A 16,595-nucleotide genomic window follows, 5' to 3' on the forward strand; every position below is an offset into this window, starting at 1 on the left:
AAGGGAAACTCTGAATCCAAACACCCGCTGCCTTGCGGCAATACGCAAACATGGGAAAGGCTTCGGGAGACAACCCTGAGGAAAAAATCAGGAGCTGGTGACCCTTACGCAGATTGCCGCACACTGTGCTACAGTCTGACAGAGCCTGGGGGCGCTAGTGTCTTTGTTACTAATATTCACAATGAATGACAGCTACACCTGTCTTTACCTTAAAGTACTTGATATCCTGTCGACAAAGCTCGGATGTTGAATATAAAAATGACCCACTCCCACTTATTTCGACTGCATTGATTCGACTTCTTCTTATCTTCGTTATTCGACTTCTTCTTATCTTCGTTATTCGACTTCTTCTTATCTTCGTTATTCCACTTCTTCTTATCTTCGTTATTCCATTTCTTCTTATCTTCGTTATTCGACTTCTTATCTTCGTTATTCCACTTCTTCTTATCTTCGTTATTCCACTTCTTCTTATCTACGTTATTCCACTTCTTCTTATCTTCGTTATTCGACTTCTTCTTATCTTCGTTATTCGACTTCTTATCTTCGTTATTCCACTTCTTCTTATCTTCGTTATTCCACTTCTTCTTATCTTCGTTATTCGACTTCTTATCTTCGTTATTCCACTTCTTCTTATCTTCGTTATTCGACTTCTTCTTATCTTCGTTATTCGACTTCTTCTTATCTTCGTTACAAATAAGACACTGGGATTTGTTCAATTTCTGTTTAAAACCAAATCGACAATACATTTTCTTTTCTAAACGTCCTTTTGTGCGAGAACCTTTGTCATACGATGTTCCATTATGAAAATATTACCATCAATTACAAGTAATATTTAACGATGGCGTATTATGAATTGAAACGAAATCGCTTTTTAATTTTGTCACGAAGTCACCATTGAAATAATATTGTTGTAACGCTATTCGCGACGCAATAGGGTTAGTTGTTGATTAAACAGAATCATCACACGCCGGAGATTGTTTTCTCGACCGGGATTGGGACCGGCTAATGGCGGAGCTCAGGTCTGCATTAGGCTGATTGAAAAAAAAAAAGTTTGTTATTAACTCCATCTTATTCTGTGCATGTAAACTTTCAAACAATCAACAAAAACAGCATTTAACACATCAAAAGTAATTTTTTTTATTTTTTCAAAATTTATTCAACTTTTGTAGACAAAAAAATATTTAAATGAAAAAAAGGTTTCCACTGTGACAGTGTTTAATTGAACACTTGGAGCGTATTGTGTTAGTCCAGTGTTTCCCATACCGTTTCCTTAGCGGAACACTTCGCGCCTTCGCACATTCTAAGTATTTAGAGGAACACTTTGCTTATTTTTTTTTACAGAGGTTAATTCGCGTTTTGGCCTACTAGTTAATTATCCCAGTAGTTCTTGGCATATATATTTAGGCCACGCAGAACGCTAGGATGGCTGTCCGGTCGTGCGGTTTGCGCGCTGAACTGTCGTTCGGATTTGTCGAGGGTTCAAACCCTGCCCGCTCCCATCCCCCGTCGTCCTGCGGGAGGTTTGGACTAGGAAGTAAACTATCTTCAGCTCTGAAGGAACATCCGAAACAATGTCAAACATTTTACAAAAAAAAACATTTTACTAGGCCTCCATGGAACACTGGGGTTCCGCGGAACAAGGTTTAGGGAAACACTGACCTAGATCTGAATGATGCCAGGCAGGGGCGGACTGGGTGTCAAAATCGGCCCGGGCATTTCTATAAAATTCGGCCCACAAATTCCCTATCATGTCTAGGTGTATCGGTCCTTAAAAATCATTGTTAAGTTTGATAATGTATCGATATGCATGCTTACAGTGAACTCTATATCTTAATAAGCAATATAGCGTCTTTTTAAATCAGCAATTATGAAGGCCCTAAAAAGATGAAGCCTACTAGTAGCACTGTCTACATTCTACATTTTATTTTCGGAAAATGTGTTTGATTAAAAGAGTATTACACTGTAATGTCTGTGAAAGACTTTTTTGTTTAAACACGACGCTCAGAGGGCCTTTTATAAAAATAATAATAATAACATAATAAGGATATTATAAAACCTTTAACAACTTGATATGTGCCATAGTGACTTCGATCAGGCATTTCGGTGGCCCTACCGGCCCATTTGGGTACCGGCCCACCGGGCATTTGCCCAAATGCCCATATAGCCAGTCCGCCCCTGATGCCAGGCATGAATGAAAATTGTTGACAGAGAGGGTAGACCGTGGTGAGATTCAAAACATTAATATTGTCATAGTAGTTAATACACTTTAAAGTAGTCCTTTGTTTAAGTGCGACCAATTATAGACTACCCCCATTAAGTCTTGGTTTTGTAAATGAGTTGAGACAAAATAATAATAATATATACTATTTCATGTATGTCATAGACGGTGGACGTGACGTCATTCAAGCCATTGAGATCGTCACAGTTAACGCTTGTCCAAGTAGTTAATACACTTTAAAGTAGTCCTTTGTTTAAGTACGACCCATTATAGACTACCCCCATTAAGTCTTGTTTTTGTAAATGAGTTGAGACATAATAATAAAAATAATAATTATTATATATACTATTTTATGTATATACAGAAAGGAAAAATAAGCCTTTTACTGTAAACACAATGATAAATATAAAATCGTCACCAATTTGGCACAAAAACATAGACTATATATTTGTCTACATTTTTTTTAAAATAAAGATATGCTTTTGAAAAAAACGTGCAATAAATCGACCACGCACTAAAATAGGTTTCAAATATTAAAAACATCTGTCGATATAAAGAGCCATTCAAAATGCCTTTTTTTACTCTACTCTATATGGTAGATGAGAAATTCTCTGTAATGCTAAGTCCACAAAATTATTAGAAATACAGTTTCCATTGTCAAGCTTGATGTTACTGGGTTGTAAGAGGCGCAGAATTCTTGAGTTATTTTCATGAAAACGTTTGTGGAAATGTTAGTTCTTCCCATTAATCGCGTTATTCGTCTTTGTGTTGCCATTTTATTAATCATTGAATTTTTACACTGCTAAAAGGGTGCACTCTAATGATTATATGGTAAAAATAAATGTAAAATCCGGATAAACCAATATTGATATATATGGATTTGCCTACATTTTAACTCTTTCTCTCCGTCATTATTAACCACATTCTGGTGGAATCAACGTTGGTATCGTCAGTTAGGAGAGAAAGAGTTAACGGAAACCTAAAATTTGTGAAAATCCCAGTATTATAAGTAAGCTTAAGCAATTATTTTGACTTCGATTTGTGCCGATGTGATTAACTAATCAATAGATATAGGTATTTTAGTCTAACATTGATTTCCAAGTTAATCTAATTGGTATCTGAAAGCACCATACTGCTGCCTAGTAGAAAGGAACTCTAATAAATCAAACAACGATAGCTGACTTCTGCTAGTATTTGCTCCTTAAAACTTTGTTTCCGTATCTGAGATTTCCGGACTTCCCACGTGCAAGATCTTTGATTGTTACACCTGCAAAAGGAAAAGAGTAGACATTTTAACCCAGAAACAATCTCAATAGGTTGCAATACTGTTGGATGTAGCCCCAGACGTTGGTCTGTAGCTCCAAACGAGACAAATCTTTATAGGTACTGAACACTGACACTGAGACATTTTACGGCGCGACTGTACAAAATCTGCTAACATACGGAATAACTTGTTGGCAAGGCAACGCCTCATCTAAACTGTTGCAACGTCTAGAAAACATCATTAAAAAAGCATCAAAAATTACACTCACAACATTACCACATTTAAAGGAACTTTTCGAACAAACGTGCCTAAGAAAAATCGAAAAAATCTTGGAAGACAAAGGCCACCCGCTCCATCAGAACTACACTAGGTCGTCGCGAAGTGGGCGACTGCTGTCAATCAAAACAAGAACGGAGCGGTACAAAAACTCGTTCGTACCTCACTCGGTCAGACTCTATCACCGCCACTCATTGATCAGGGAACATGAAATGCACCAAGACACTTGTTTGTAGTCGCTGAATGAACTCTTTATGTTGTCTGTTGTATTTATATGAGAAACGAGTCCTTGTAATCACAACAAATTTCAGTAAGGATCAATAAAGCAGTCTTAGTCTTAGTCTTAGTCTAAAGTCTAAACTGCTGTATCGCACAGTGTTACCTTTTTGAAATGATTTCAGTGACATCAACATTATTTGGGTCGCTAGGGAATCTGCTGTAGGTCCCAGACACAACCTTGATCCTTTCGTTCCGGTTGCATTTTAGAGTCATCGCCATCCCTTCACTGGCAAAGACAGCGTTGACTGCTATTGCAATACATGTATTTCAAGATATAAGCATGTTACTGATAAACCGAACAGACTAATATGATATTATATTATATTATCTATCTATCTATCTATATTATATTATATTATATTATATTATATTATATTATATTATATTATATTATATTATATTATATTATATTATATTATATTATATTATATTATATTATATTATCTATCTATCTATCTTTCTATCTATCTATCTTTCTATCTATCTATCATTCTGTCTGTCTATCTATCTATCTATTTATCTGTCTGTCTGTCTGTCTATCTATTTATCTGTCTGTCTGTTTGTCTATCTATCTATCTATCTATCTATCTATCTATCTATCTATCTATCTATCTATCTATCTATCTTTCTGTCTGTCTGTATTTCTGTCTGTCTGTCTGTCTGTCTATCTATCTATCTATCTATCTATCTATCTATCTATATCTATCTATCTATCTATCTATCTATCTATCTATCTATCTATCTATCTGTATTTCTGTCTGTCTTCTGTCTGTCTGTCTGTCTATCTATCTATCTATCTATCTATCTATCTATCTATCTATCTATCTATCTATCTATCTATCTATCTATCTGTCTATCTATCTATCTATCTATCTATCTATCTATCTATCTATCTATCTGTCTGTCTGTCTGTCTGTCTATCTATCTATCTACCTATCTATCTATCTTTCTGTCTGTCTGTATTTCTGTCTGTCTGTCTGTCTGTCTGTCTGTCTGTCTGTCTATCTATCTATCTATCTATCTATCTATCTATCTATCTATCTATCTATCTGTCTGTCTGTCTGTCTGTCTGTCTATCTATAAATAAATAAATATTGTATTAGACATTTTAGATTTACAAAGAACAGCAATGTTTCAACTACTATAGCGGACGCTGTACAGCTTTGAATACATTGACTGGGTCAACACACTTGATTTGTGTGTACTTAAGTATCTATGCATGCACCACAAAAGTATAAATCTTAAGAGCTACACACTATTTGTGTTTAAATCTTTAGACCTACACTACACACAAGTGAAAAGGCTTTTTTTTTTGGTCTCATTTTTTTGTTACACACAAGCGTGTCTCTAGCTTGTTACATGTCTGCTAAATCTGGGAATATTTTGGAAAAAGCAGGGTAAGAAAAAAACCTTTAGAAAATTCTGAACTTGGTAACAATGGCGATGGGCGACAGCTAATCCGAGCCCTATCGTTACAGAAAGCCTGAGCATTGACCAGTAACGTCGCAACCTGTTTGTGTCGCATATTCCTTCAGATTTGAAGATTATTGGACCCTATATTCCTATCTCCTTCTAACAGATGACCTTAACATCATCTGTCCCATAGATCTGTAAAAAAAATAATTTTAATTTTCTATTCCAAACTCCCGCTAGACGGCGGGGGGATGGCGGTGGACATGGTTCGAACCTGGAACGATCGGGATCATCAAACGACATTCCAGATCACATTCCACAGGACCATGCAGCCGTCAGATGGTGTGATAAAGGTCTAGACAACTCTGAACAAAATCTTTATTTTTTTTTTTGTACAATGGTTGACTCCCTTTCTACATAAAATCCCATCCTAAATGTGGTAGTTCATCTATATACATGTTTGACACTATAACAACATTTAGTACTGCAATGTCACGCCAGGGGCGTAGCTAGGAATTTGCCATCATTTGGGGGCCCGGGGGCTTGACCTCTTTGGGGGCCCCTGCATTTTGCGTAATATTCAATATGTAAAGTAAAAAAAAACACTCATTTGACACCCCCCCCCCGGGCCAAATGGGGGACAGGGGGGATTTTCAAACTCTCCCCTCTCCTCTTCACAACCTAGCTACGCCCCTGTGTCACGCGCTCAGAACGTTCTGTATTTAATCCACGTAAAACTCATCAAAATGTACAAACTGCCTCTGCGTCTCTTCCTTCTGTTTCGGCTAAAAAGTGTACTAACTACAAAAGAGTACATTGAAAGGGCTTGTCTTACTCTCTAAACACTTGTAGTGTACTGTAGCAAGTTTCCAGACAGGGTTCCGACACGGATTTTCGAAGGCGTTGCTATCCACTGTTATATCACACTTCGACAGTCCATTGCATCTAAAAATAACGTAACAACAGATTAATATAGTAGTATATGAGTGGAGAAATAATTCGTTTTAATATGGAAATGACCAAAGTTTCATTAACTTGGTACATATTTCCCCGTCTTTCGCCATGTGTCGGAAAGCTCTCTCTTTCTCTCTCTCTCTCCCACACTCCCCCCTCTCTTTCTTTCTCTCTCTCCGTCTGTTTCTGTCTTCTCTCTCAATCCCTCTCTCTCTTTCTCTCTCTTTCCCACACTCCCCACTCTCTCTCTCTCTTTCTCATTCGCACACTCCCCCCTCTCTCTCTCTCTTTCTGTCTCCCACACTCCCCCCTCGCTCTCTTTCTCTCTCTCCGTCTCTATTTCTCTCTTCTTCTTCTCTCTCCCTCCCTCTCTCTCTCTTTCTCTCTCTCTCTCTCTTTCTATACCTCTCTCTCCTTCTCTTTCTCCCTTTCTCTCTCCTACTCCATCTCTTCCTCTCTCCCTCTCTCTCTCTCCGTCTCCCTCTCTCTCTCTCCCTCTCTGTCTCTCTCTCCGCTCTCCGTCTCTCTCTGCCTCTTGTATAGCAAACACACTCCTATAACCATGACATTTACTTTATTGAAGTGTTTAAATAGATATTCTATGGTTTAGGAAAATAAATAAGAATTAGTCCATGCATAAGTATCTAAACAGATATTGTTTATGATTACCTTCAGTAGATTTACTCGGCGCACATCTCTAATCTCTAGGCAGATTATGAACGCGACAACATTTATAACCTTACAATAAAGGACTTACGAACTGATGTAGAACAGAAGCAAGTTAAGCAAGAGACTTACGAGAGACAGCATCTAGTTACTGACAGAGCACTCGTGACTTTCAAATCGTTATTGAGAATAATCCTTCTGATAATGTATAAAGCTGTTCCAGTCAGTTATATGAACCTTATATCGCACTCGCCAATGGACCTCATTCACCAATCGTAAATAAACACATTTAGCCACGTCATAATATTGATAAAACAATGAAAAATACGTATCACGTGACAGCCACTAAGGATTACATAATTTGTATAGACGATATATAGAATCACGTGACTAAATGTCGTTTGTTTACGATTGGTGAATGAGGTCCATGGATATTACATTTTTTGAAAAATTAAAATTAACAACCAACCTTCATCCAACAATTTTCAATTGAATATATGTCTGTATGAATAAATATAGATAGATTTAGTATGTAAATGATTTAAACCTGTGATGTCCAGAATTTCGGCCCGCGGGTCAGATCCGGCCCGCGACGTTCTTTCATCCGGCTTGCCGAAACGTCGGCACAAAATATAGAAATTCCAGTATCTTTACTTTTTTTTGTAGAACATGATACCATTGTTAGCCAACATGTTTGTTTGTTTGTTTGAAGAAAAAACAAAAACAAAACTAGAACATGAAAATATAAATAGAACTTACGTCATTTCTAAAAGTGTAAAGAGAAAAAATCAAATATCCCAATACTTCAATGTAAGTACTAGATCTTCGGGTTTGAAATAAAATAGTTTCCGGTCCATTTGGTCAGGCTGCTTGGTCGTGCGGTTTGTGCGCTTGACTGTCGTTCGGATTAATCGATGGTCTCGGGTTCAAACCCTGCCCGCTCCCATCTCCCGTCGTCCTGCGGGAGGTTTGGACTAGGAAGTAAACTATCTTCAACTCTGAAGGCACATCCGAAACATGTAAAACATTTTACAACATTTCATTAAGTTGTTATATCTTTTCCATCATGTGGCCCGCGACACTGGTGTTGGAAATTAAAATGTCCCGCAGATTGAATTAGGTTAGGCAGCACTAATTTAAACCAGTGATGCCCAACCTAATTCGACCTGCGGGCCATTTTATTTCTGACACTCGCGTCGCGGGCCACAAAAAAAGGTAAAAAAAGAAATGAAATTGACCTGAAACTATTTGATTAGAAACCAGTGTATCTAGTACTTACATTCATCTATAGCACATTTGAAGTTTATCCCTTTTTTTTTTAACAAGAATGCCGGAATATTTGTTTCATAATGCCGACTTTATGGTGTTAGTTTAAATAGCTAAACTTTTTGTATAAAACAAATATGTAAGCGTATTATCATGTTCCGAAACAAAAAAAAAAAAGAGAAGTTCACCTTTTCTGGTAGATTTTACATACAGAGTCCCATTTCATAAAAGAACAATTGACATGATAGCAACCAATCAGATCAAAAGTGAGGGCCATAGTGTAGGTAAAGATACATTTCTGCACTTTATGTCGACTTTTCGGCGGGCCGGATGGAACCAGGTCGCGGGCCGAATCTGGCCCGCGGGCCGTATTTTGGGCATCACTGATTTAAACCATGTTAAAACGATTCAAAGTACATGTCTGTGTGAAGTCTGTGTGTAATGAAACAACAAACACTACTATACCAATACCATGGCTTTATTCGACAAGATTAGTAAACAGTAAACAGTGAATTTATTTAACAAGATTAGACTACAGTAAACACTGAATGAAACCAGCACGTCTCACGTCACACTGATGAAGTACTATACACACACCGGACATGACCTTCTGACACGCTGAACACACGCAGAAAATAAATAACTTAGTTACAATCACCCCGCCTAAAAATTATAGGAAAATAAACATGTAAATAATAGTGAATGGACAACGACATAGGAGGCCTTAGTCTCCCTACAGAATACTTAACAGAGTATTTAGGATGAAACCGGTATTTCACAAGACTACACAAATCCAGCCGCGACATATATATTTTGGCAAATCTGATGCGGACAAAGCCTTCGTCCGCCAGGGATTACTTAAATTTTCTCTTGGTCTTCTGACCTTTTTTCGGTAATAACTTATCTTTGGGCCTCAAGTTTTTGTTCCGTAATCTTTTTGAGACCTCTCAAACTGTCGCGACTATGCCAGTGAGGGCGAAATTGCGTCCGAGTAGGTTTTGTGAAACATTGTTAGACATCCAGTCTGTGGGCAAGACATGGCCTATATTGTGCCGAAGTTTTCCTCTTTGAATGCCCCTCACTAACCCACCTTAGGCAGACCCTACTTCCACTACAGCCCAACATAACCAACACCCTGTACGGCAGTGCCGAACAACTGAAGAAAACAGCACACTTTTTTTCCTTGGCACAGTCTGCAAAAGAGCTCACAGCTCAGCAGCAATAAAGCTGGCTAGAAGAAGAAGAAGAAGTGCCGAAGTGCCAAAAACTTAAAATATCAAAATATATCATCCAGTCTACGCTAGGTAGTGAAATGTGGATTGCGCCCATCAAAATCTCTTTTTAGGCCCAATGTTGACCATAGTGACTAAGTAGTCTTAAACGGCTTAATACAACACATAGCTGTTGATTTTATTTTGGAGTTTCTATCTGGCTGCCGACTATCACTAAACCTCTCTATATATATTTTAAATAAACAACTTACATGCTAACAACTTTTTCTTTATTGTGTGACTGACATATGAACGGATGATCATCAGATGGACATGTCTGACCAGCAGGATAACCATACATGACACTAAGTATTTGAATCTTTTGTTCTGACCCACAGGTCAGCGTCATCTTTTTTCCTTCACAGGCGTAAGCTGTCTGTGTATCGGATGTTTCTGGAATATCAAAATTGATAAGAACCGAGCTTTTTAAAAAAAAAAATAAATTCAGAAGTTATTCTATACAAAAAGTAAATTTCCCCTTTCAGACCTTGTGGTCTATAGGGCAGATGATGTAATGGTCATCTGTTTTCTGTGGCCTATGGTTAACGAGGGTGTCATGTGGCCAGCACAACGACCAACCGCCTTTACTTTTCCCCAACGAATGTCAGGTACCCATTAGAGCTGGTTGGACTCAAAGGCGCCCCAAGATCACCAGGATAAGTTGTTATAACCACTTTTTAAAACAATGTTCGTATTCATTGATAGTTTAAAAAAAACACTGCACAGGTCATCCTGTTATGATATTATGGAAGATTGCACTATACTTAAATGAACGATTAGTTATGTAGTAAATGGCTGCCTGGTCGTGCGGTTTGCGCGCTGGACTGTCGTTTGGATTTATCGATGGTCCCGGGTTCCAACCCTGCCAGGTCCCATCCCCCGTCGTCCTGAGGGAGGTTTGGACTGGGAAGTAAACTATCTTCAATTCTGGAGGAACATCCGAAACATGTAAAGCATATTACAAACAAACAAACAAACAAAAGAATAAGTTTCCCCTTTCAGACCTTTTGATCTATGGGGCAAATGATGTTAAGGTCATCTTTTTTTTTTTGACCAACGGTTAAAGCGCGGGGTGTCATGTGGCCAGCACAACAACCAACCGCATTTAATTTCCCCCAACTAAAGTCAGGTACTCCTTTGAGTTGGGTGGACTCAGTGCCGCCCTAAAAATACCGAAATTCAAAATCCTAGTCTTCACCAAGATTCGAACCTAGGTTTGGAAGCCAAGCGCTTAGCCACTCAGCCACCGCCCCCCCCCTCCGATTAGTTTTGAACAGGGAAATTAATTATTAATTTCCTTAATAAACGTTTTAAAATAGATAAAATCAATAAAATAGATTACATTAATTATACTGATTATAAGAAAACACTTGGTAGAAAACAGTTTGAGACAGAAAACAGACTTCAGTCCATACACCACAAACAGGCTTTTGTTTTAAATATATTTTTAAAATGTGAATAACATTGTTTGAACTTGCCTGATGTAATGGGCACTAATACGACAGACCCTACACACAGGGACACCGCAGCTATAACCTTAATCCAATACGTAATGTGTTTAGCCATGGCACAATGAAGTCGGTAGAAGCTGAGTACAGAAAATTGCTACACGCTTACAAGAATAGTGGCAGTTATTTAAATTACTCTCGTAGATCTAATACCGCAATAATAAATGCACAATATCGTATATTTTTAACAACAACAATCAATAGATATGTTGAACGCTAATCTATCTTTCTATCTGTCTCTATAAATTAAGGTCTTATTAAATAACATGGTAGGTAAATAATATGAAGTAATTTTACACGTTGTATAAACAATCTACCTCATGTAGCATTACGTGTCTTTATATATATCGCACTTTAGTCTATTAGTCATAGGTAATAAAAAATCTTTGCACTGCATCATTTTTATTCCACTTTTTAAACATTCTGACAGTGGTAGGTGTGGGGTAAAGCCGTTAAAAGTTTGATTTGTTTTTTTTTTTGTTTTTGGTATGACACGTAAAATGTAAAAATTCCGTTTTTTTTTTATATTTATAAAAAAAAACAGTTCCGGGTATTTTTTTTTTATCTCTACACCAGGGAAATGCACGGATATTACGGAAGGCTGAAAGGTAGGGGAGGGGCGCGGTGGCTCAGTGGTTAAGCGCTTGGCTTCCTAACCTTGGGGTCCTGGGTTCGTATCTCGGTGAAGGGATTTTTGAATTTCGGGATTTTTAGGGCGCCCGTGAGTCCTCTAGTGGGTACCTGACTTGAGTTGGGGAATGTAAAGGTTGGTCGTCGTGCTGGCCACATTGACACCCTGCTCGTTAACCGTTGGCCATAAAAAAAAGATGGCCTTAACATCATCGGCCCCGTAGCTTGAAAGGTCTGAAAGGGGGATTTTACTTTTTTTTTTTAAAGGGAGTGGGAGGGGGGGGCGAAGGTGTTATAAAATTTGTTACGATTTCGTACAAGCTGGAGAGAAGGTGTAATTATTTTTTACGCAATAAAACAAACAAATATTCACATGAAATCACAGGTACAGTGGTCTGTTGACTTTTCGCGGGTCAGCTTGTACCGAGACCAAACATCACAGATTTGTTAAGTCACAGGTCTACTTGACGCTTGATCTCGGTTATAGCACTAATTTCCAAAAAAAAATAGTATTGGAAAAAATAGTCCATGTTTTTTTTTTGAAATACTACGGGTTTCCCCACTGCTTGACCGACAAATGACCGATGTCAGAGGCGCTGCAAGGGATGGGGGGGGGGAGAGGGGGATAGCGGTTGGCCTCTTTAGATGCCCCAGCAGTTTGTTATTTAACATTATGACATGAAATAATGTACTTAATAAATAGATAATTCTAAATTCAATTAGGCACAGTATATCAGTAAAATTAAGAAAATTAATCATTTAAACTCTTTTAATAAACCATACCGTTGTTTATTGGCGAGATAATGCACAAGCCTGAATTCAAATCGCTTCACGTCGTGCTTTCTGTGTGGTCAAGGCATCTATTACATCATCTAGATAATGTTGTCTAGTATTTTTGTTTTACTTCACTGACATTACAGCCATGCTGCTAAGTCTTTCTTGCGTCATTGCTCTCTTGAGTTTTTGACTAACTTGGAATTTTTGTTTTATCTATCACATGACGCAATGGAAGTGACCTGAGTTAGCAACATTCGGATGGAGGTTGCAAGGTTTGAGCACACACCATTACCATATGAAGCCAGCTTCCTCAATTGGTGACGTAGTACTGGTTTGTTGATGAAAAAGCGCTCGTGAATCAATGACGTCTTTGAACAGGCGATTTGCCTGTAGTTTATTATACAAGCAGAAACCAGTAACAGAGTTTTTCATCCGTGTGACGTCATCCAGCGCCTCTAACAGGTGTCTTGGTTCAAGAAGAAACCCAAAAGTGTCCATCTCATTTTTCAGCTTTTGCACTTTGTCCTTCGTGTATTCTGATTTGATTTTGATTTTAGGCACATCGGCACAATTTAGGCCATGTCGTGCCTGCAGTCCCTTAAGGACTACTCTCTCTCTACATAACAAGGGCTAAATTCTATACAGTCATATCATTAAAATCAAGGTCTATTCACAGTTAAAATAGTAAAGGTAGTAAAAATTTAATAATTTGGTAAAAATCTAATGTAAATAATACATGTTCACAAATTCATAAATCAGATCTTCGTAGACAACCCCACTTCCCGGATAAAGCCCAGTACCTTCCCAGGGTCGACATTATCGAATAGTGTTTTTAAGTTAGTGGCTCTAAAATATTTCTCCCTGACATCCTGGTTTCTGGGGCAATTAACGAGGATATGTTCCACGGTGAGGCGAGAGTCACAGTACTCACAAAGTGGGGGCTCGTCTCTCTTCAGCACAAAAGAGTGCATGATGTAGGTGTGGCCAATCCTAAGTCTGGACATGGTCGTGCTACCACGCCTTGTCAGACCCTGAGATGTGGGCCGCCACCTGAAGGCCGCCACAATCTGCCTGAGTTTGTTGTGAGTCTCTTATCTTATCTTATATAATATAATCATGTCTTCTGTCTAGAACTTCTGTCAGGCACAACATGGCCTAAATTGTGCCGATGTGCCTCAAATCAAAAATCAAAATCAAATCTAGCACTTCTGTCGCATCACGTTTGAATTGCAGTTCTATTGACAGTCCTACTATTCAGAAGTCAACTCCGCATCAAGTCTTTTTTTTTTCTTCACAGAGATATTGTCTTTGTCCATAATATTTCATGGCCCAAAGAAGAAATTGATAAAGCATGAAAAAAAAAAGAAATGTTTCAACAATAAAATGTGCATGTTTGGCATCCAATTTAAATTTTAAAATAGAAACAAAGAACAATCACTCTCGCTTCCAGAAATAAATAGAAAAGAAGTTACAAGACGTCATCATAAAAAAAAAAAAACAAATTACAATTGTTTAAAGCAGTGATGCCCAAAGTACGGCCCACGGGCCAGAACCGGTCCGCGATGTGGATCCATCCGGAACGCCAAAACGTCGGCACAAAAAAAGTAGAAAATCCTCCCCCTTTAAAAATAGTTGTAAATGTATCTTTACCTTCGTTAGGGCCCTCACTTTTCTGTGATGGATTGGTACCATGACCTTTGAACGAGTATGTGATTATGAGTTTATGAAGTGGAACTCTGAATGTAGAATCTACCAGGAAAAGTGAACGGATCTTTTTTTGTGGAACATGATAATAAGCCATCATATTTGTTTTTTTTTTAAAGAAAGTCTGGCTGTTTCACAAACAACAACATATACAGCGGCATTATAAAACAAATATGGCGGCCTTCTTGGTTTGAGCCGCGTCTTAAAGATTGGTTAAACTACGCCTAGAGATTGGAGGACCGATGAGAATATTTACCGAAAAGAGACAAGAAAATAAGTTGGTGGTAAAAGTAGCTAAAATGTCGCTCACATTTTAAGTAGAGAAATGAAAGTATTAAGACGCGTAAAAAATGATAGACTTTAACTATCCCATTAATTAATGTAAGTACTAGATCTAGATCCAATAGTTTCAGATAGCTTCAGGTGAATTTTGATTTCATTTTTCGTACTTTTTTGTTGACGTGGCCCGCGACACGCGTTTCGAAAGTTAAAATGGCCCCGCAGATCGAATAAGGTTTAAAGCCTTCTGCCCGCTGACACACCACTCTCCATAAATAGGGCAAGAAAATCATTTTGCCACACATCCAACTTCAGCTTCAGAGAAAACCAAGATTGTAATGAGTGCGATTTTGTAGCCACGCCTTCATAACTCACCGTGATAATATGTTAGGAAGTGTTATATCCGGCTTTAAGGCCTCAGATAATTGGAGGCTCTAGTTCAGAGGAAATTGGGAGGCTCCGAATAAAATAGAAGAAATACAAATATACAGCAAAAAAAAATTAATAATAATAAAATTATGCATTTTATTAAAACCATAATGTACTCCAAAAATAACGTTAGGACAAGTTTCACCATTTCTACTCAAAGTAATGTACAAAAGTTCTATGTTGCTTAGTTTGCTTATACCTAAGGTAGGCCCTGATACCAGGTCCCGCACCTTAGAAGGGCCCCGCAATAAAGAGAATGCCTTGTCACCGTCATTTCTACATACAAATAGGGCATTCATCAAGGGCCTCGTGTACTGACGCCTCTGAACTAATTGGTGTATTAGAGTCTTCCATGTAGGAAAGTCATATTACTTTTGATTCGTTTTAATATGCCTAGAAAGTATATCTAAGTATTTAGAAAGAAATGTTAAGAGGCTGAGCGGTAAAGCGCTTGGCTTCCGAACAAGAGACCGGGGTTCGAATCCTGGTGAAGACTGGGATTTTTTTATTTCCGATCTTCGGGCGCCTCTGAGTCCACCCAGCTCTAATGGGTACCTGACAATAGTTGGGGAAAAGTAAAGGCGGTTGGTCGTTGTGCTGGCCACCCTCGTTAACCGTAGGCCACAGAAATAGATGACATTTACATCATCTGCCCTATAGACCACAAGGTCTGAAAGGGAAGCTTTACTTTTTTTTTTTTAAGTGTGCACTTTGAATGGTTCACATATTTGTTAAATACATTGGAATAGAAATGGACAAAAATCTTGTTCTTTATTGTGGTTTTAAAATCCCTAACAACTGATTTTTTTACATGGCTGACGCAACGTAATAGCTGATTCAGTGTTTCTAAAATTTTTACCAGTGGCAACCCCAGTGGCTTCTGAAATTCTTTTTTTTTTCTGGCTTTTATAGCGCTTTTTTTAGCGTTCCCCGATAGGGGGAAAGCCGCTATTAGTTTTGTGTTTTCTGTCTGTCCGACCGTCTGTCCCTTTGAAATCGCAAGAACTAGAATATATATTGAAAACCGGATAATATGATATTTTAGATCTAGAGCCGTTCGGGTGCCACAGCTACTCTTTTACAAACCGGACATCAACTTTGTCCGTCTGTCTGTCTGTTCAAAAGTTTGTATGAGTCATTAATTAATTTACTGTAAGTAATTAATTATTATGTTTGGTATCTCGAACAATGGAAAGGAAAAATTGAAGTGGTGATATAAGCTGAATTAGATGTCCAGCAGACCATGGATAGGTGAAAGTGAATTGGCTGCCTAGACGTGCGGTTTGCGCGCTGGACTGTCGTTCAGATTTATCGATGGTCGAGGGTTCAAACCCTGCCCGCTCCCATCCCCCGTCGTCCTGAGGGAGGTTTGGACTAGGAAGTAATTATCTTCAACTCTGAAGGAACATCCGAAACATGTAAAACATTTTACAAACAAAATGTGAAGTTCAATGTGAACCTGGCCTTACTGATGTCTTATAATGAATATCTCATTGTTTTGTAAAGGGTCAATCTCTTATTCAAAGCCTCAAGGAAATAAAAAAACATTTCAATAAAAAAAAAAAATTTCCTTTCGTTAAGTTTTCCGATATTGTAATATAACACCGCAGTTCACGTGATAATTTGAAAAAATACTTATTAATTGTTGTTTTAAATAATGT

At 38.1% G+C, this 16,595-nt stretch overlaps 2 protein-coding genes across 6 annotated transcripts in view; one reads left to right on the top strand and one right to left on the bottom strand.

Annotated features, from left to right (window-relative positions):
- The window catches only part of LOC106058078 (multiple epidermal growth factor-like domains protein 11), a 122,823-nt gene that overhangs the window by 25,991 nt on the left and 80,237 nt on the right, over positions 1-16,595 (top strand). The gene's annotated exons all lie outside the window — the stretch shown is intronic.
- LOC129926253 (protein eva-1-like) lies at positions 1,148-11,535 on the bottom strand. Of its 2 annotated transcripts, none has more exons than XM_056029000.1 (5): positions 11,086-11,535; positions 9,820-10,000; positions 6,286-6,395; positions 4,141-4,282; positions 1,148-3,485 (listed from the first exon to the last, which is right to left on the bottom strand). In XM_056029000.1, exons 1-5 carry the CDS (start codon positions 11,171-11,173, stop codon positions 3,374-3,376), a joined length of 633 nt encoding a protein of 210 aa, XP_055884975.1. In that variant the 5' UTR covers positions 11,174-11,535; the 3' UTR covers positions 1,148-3,373. The 2 variants fall into 2 exon arrangements, with proteins under 2 accessions (XP_055884975.1, XP_055884973.1); XM_056028998.1 differs by having other exon boundaries at positions 4,141-4,285; positions 11,086-11,530.

The sequence above is a fragment of the Biomphalaria glabrata genome, chromosome 5 (genome assembly GCF_947242115.1).
Source record: "Biomphalaria glabrata chromosome 5, xgBioGlab47.1, whole genome shotgun sequence".
NCBI lineage: Eukaryota > Metazoa > Mollusca > Gastropoda > Planorbidae > Biomphalaria > Biomphalaria glabrata.

Bases quoted from the DNA above. Each gene is read 5' to 3' on its own strand.
- LOC129926253 (XM_056028998.1), bottom strand. From the start codon at position 11,173: ATGGCTAAACACATTACGTATTGGATTAAGGTTATAGCTGCGGTGTCC. The intron at 4,286-6,285 runs GTAAGACAAGCC...GTATTGCAATAG, and splicing joins ACACTACAAGTGTTTAGAGA to CAGTCAACGCTGTCTTTGCC. The intron at 3,486-4,140 runs GTAACACTGTGC...TTCCTTTTGCAG, and splicing joins ACTGAAATCATTTCAAAAAG to GTGTAACAATCAAAGATCTT.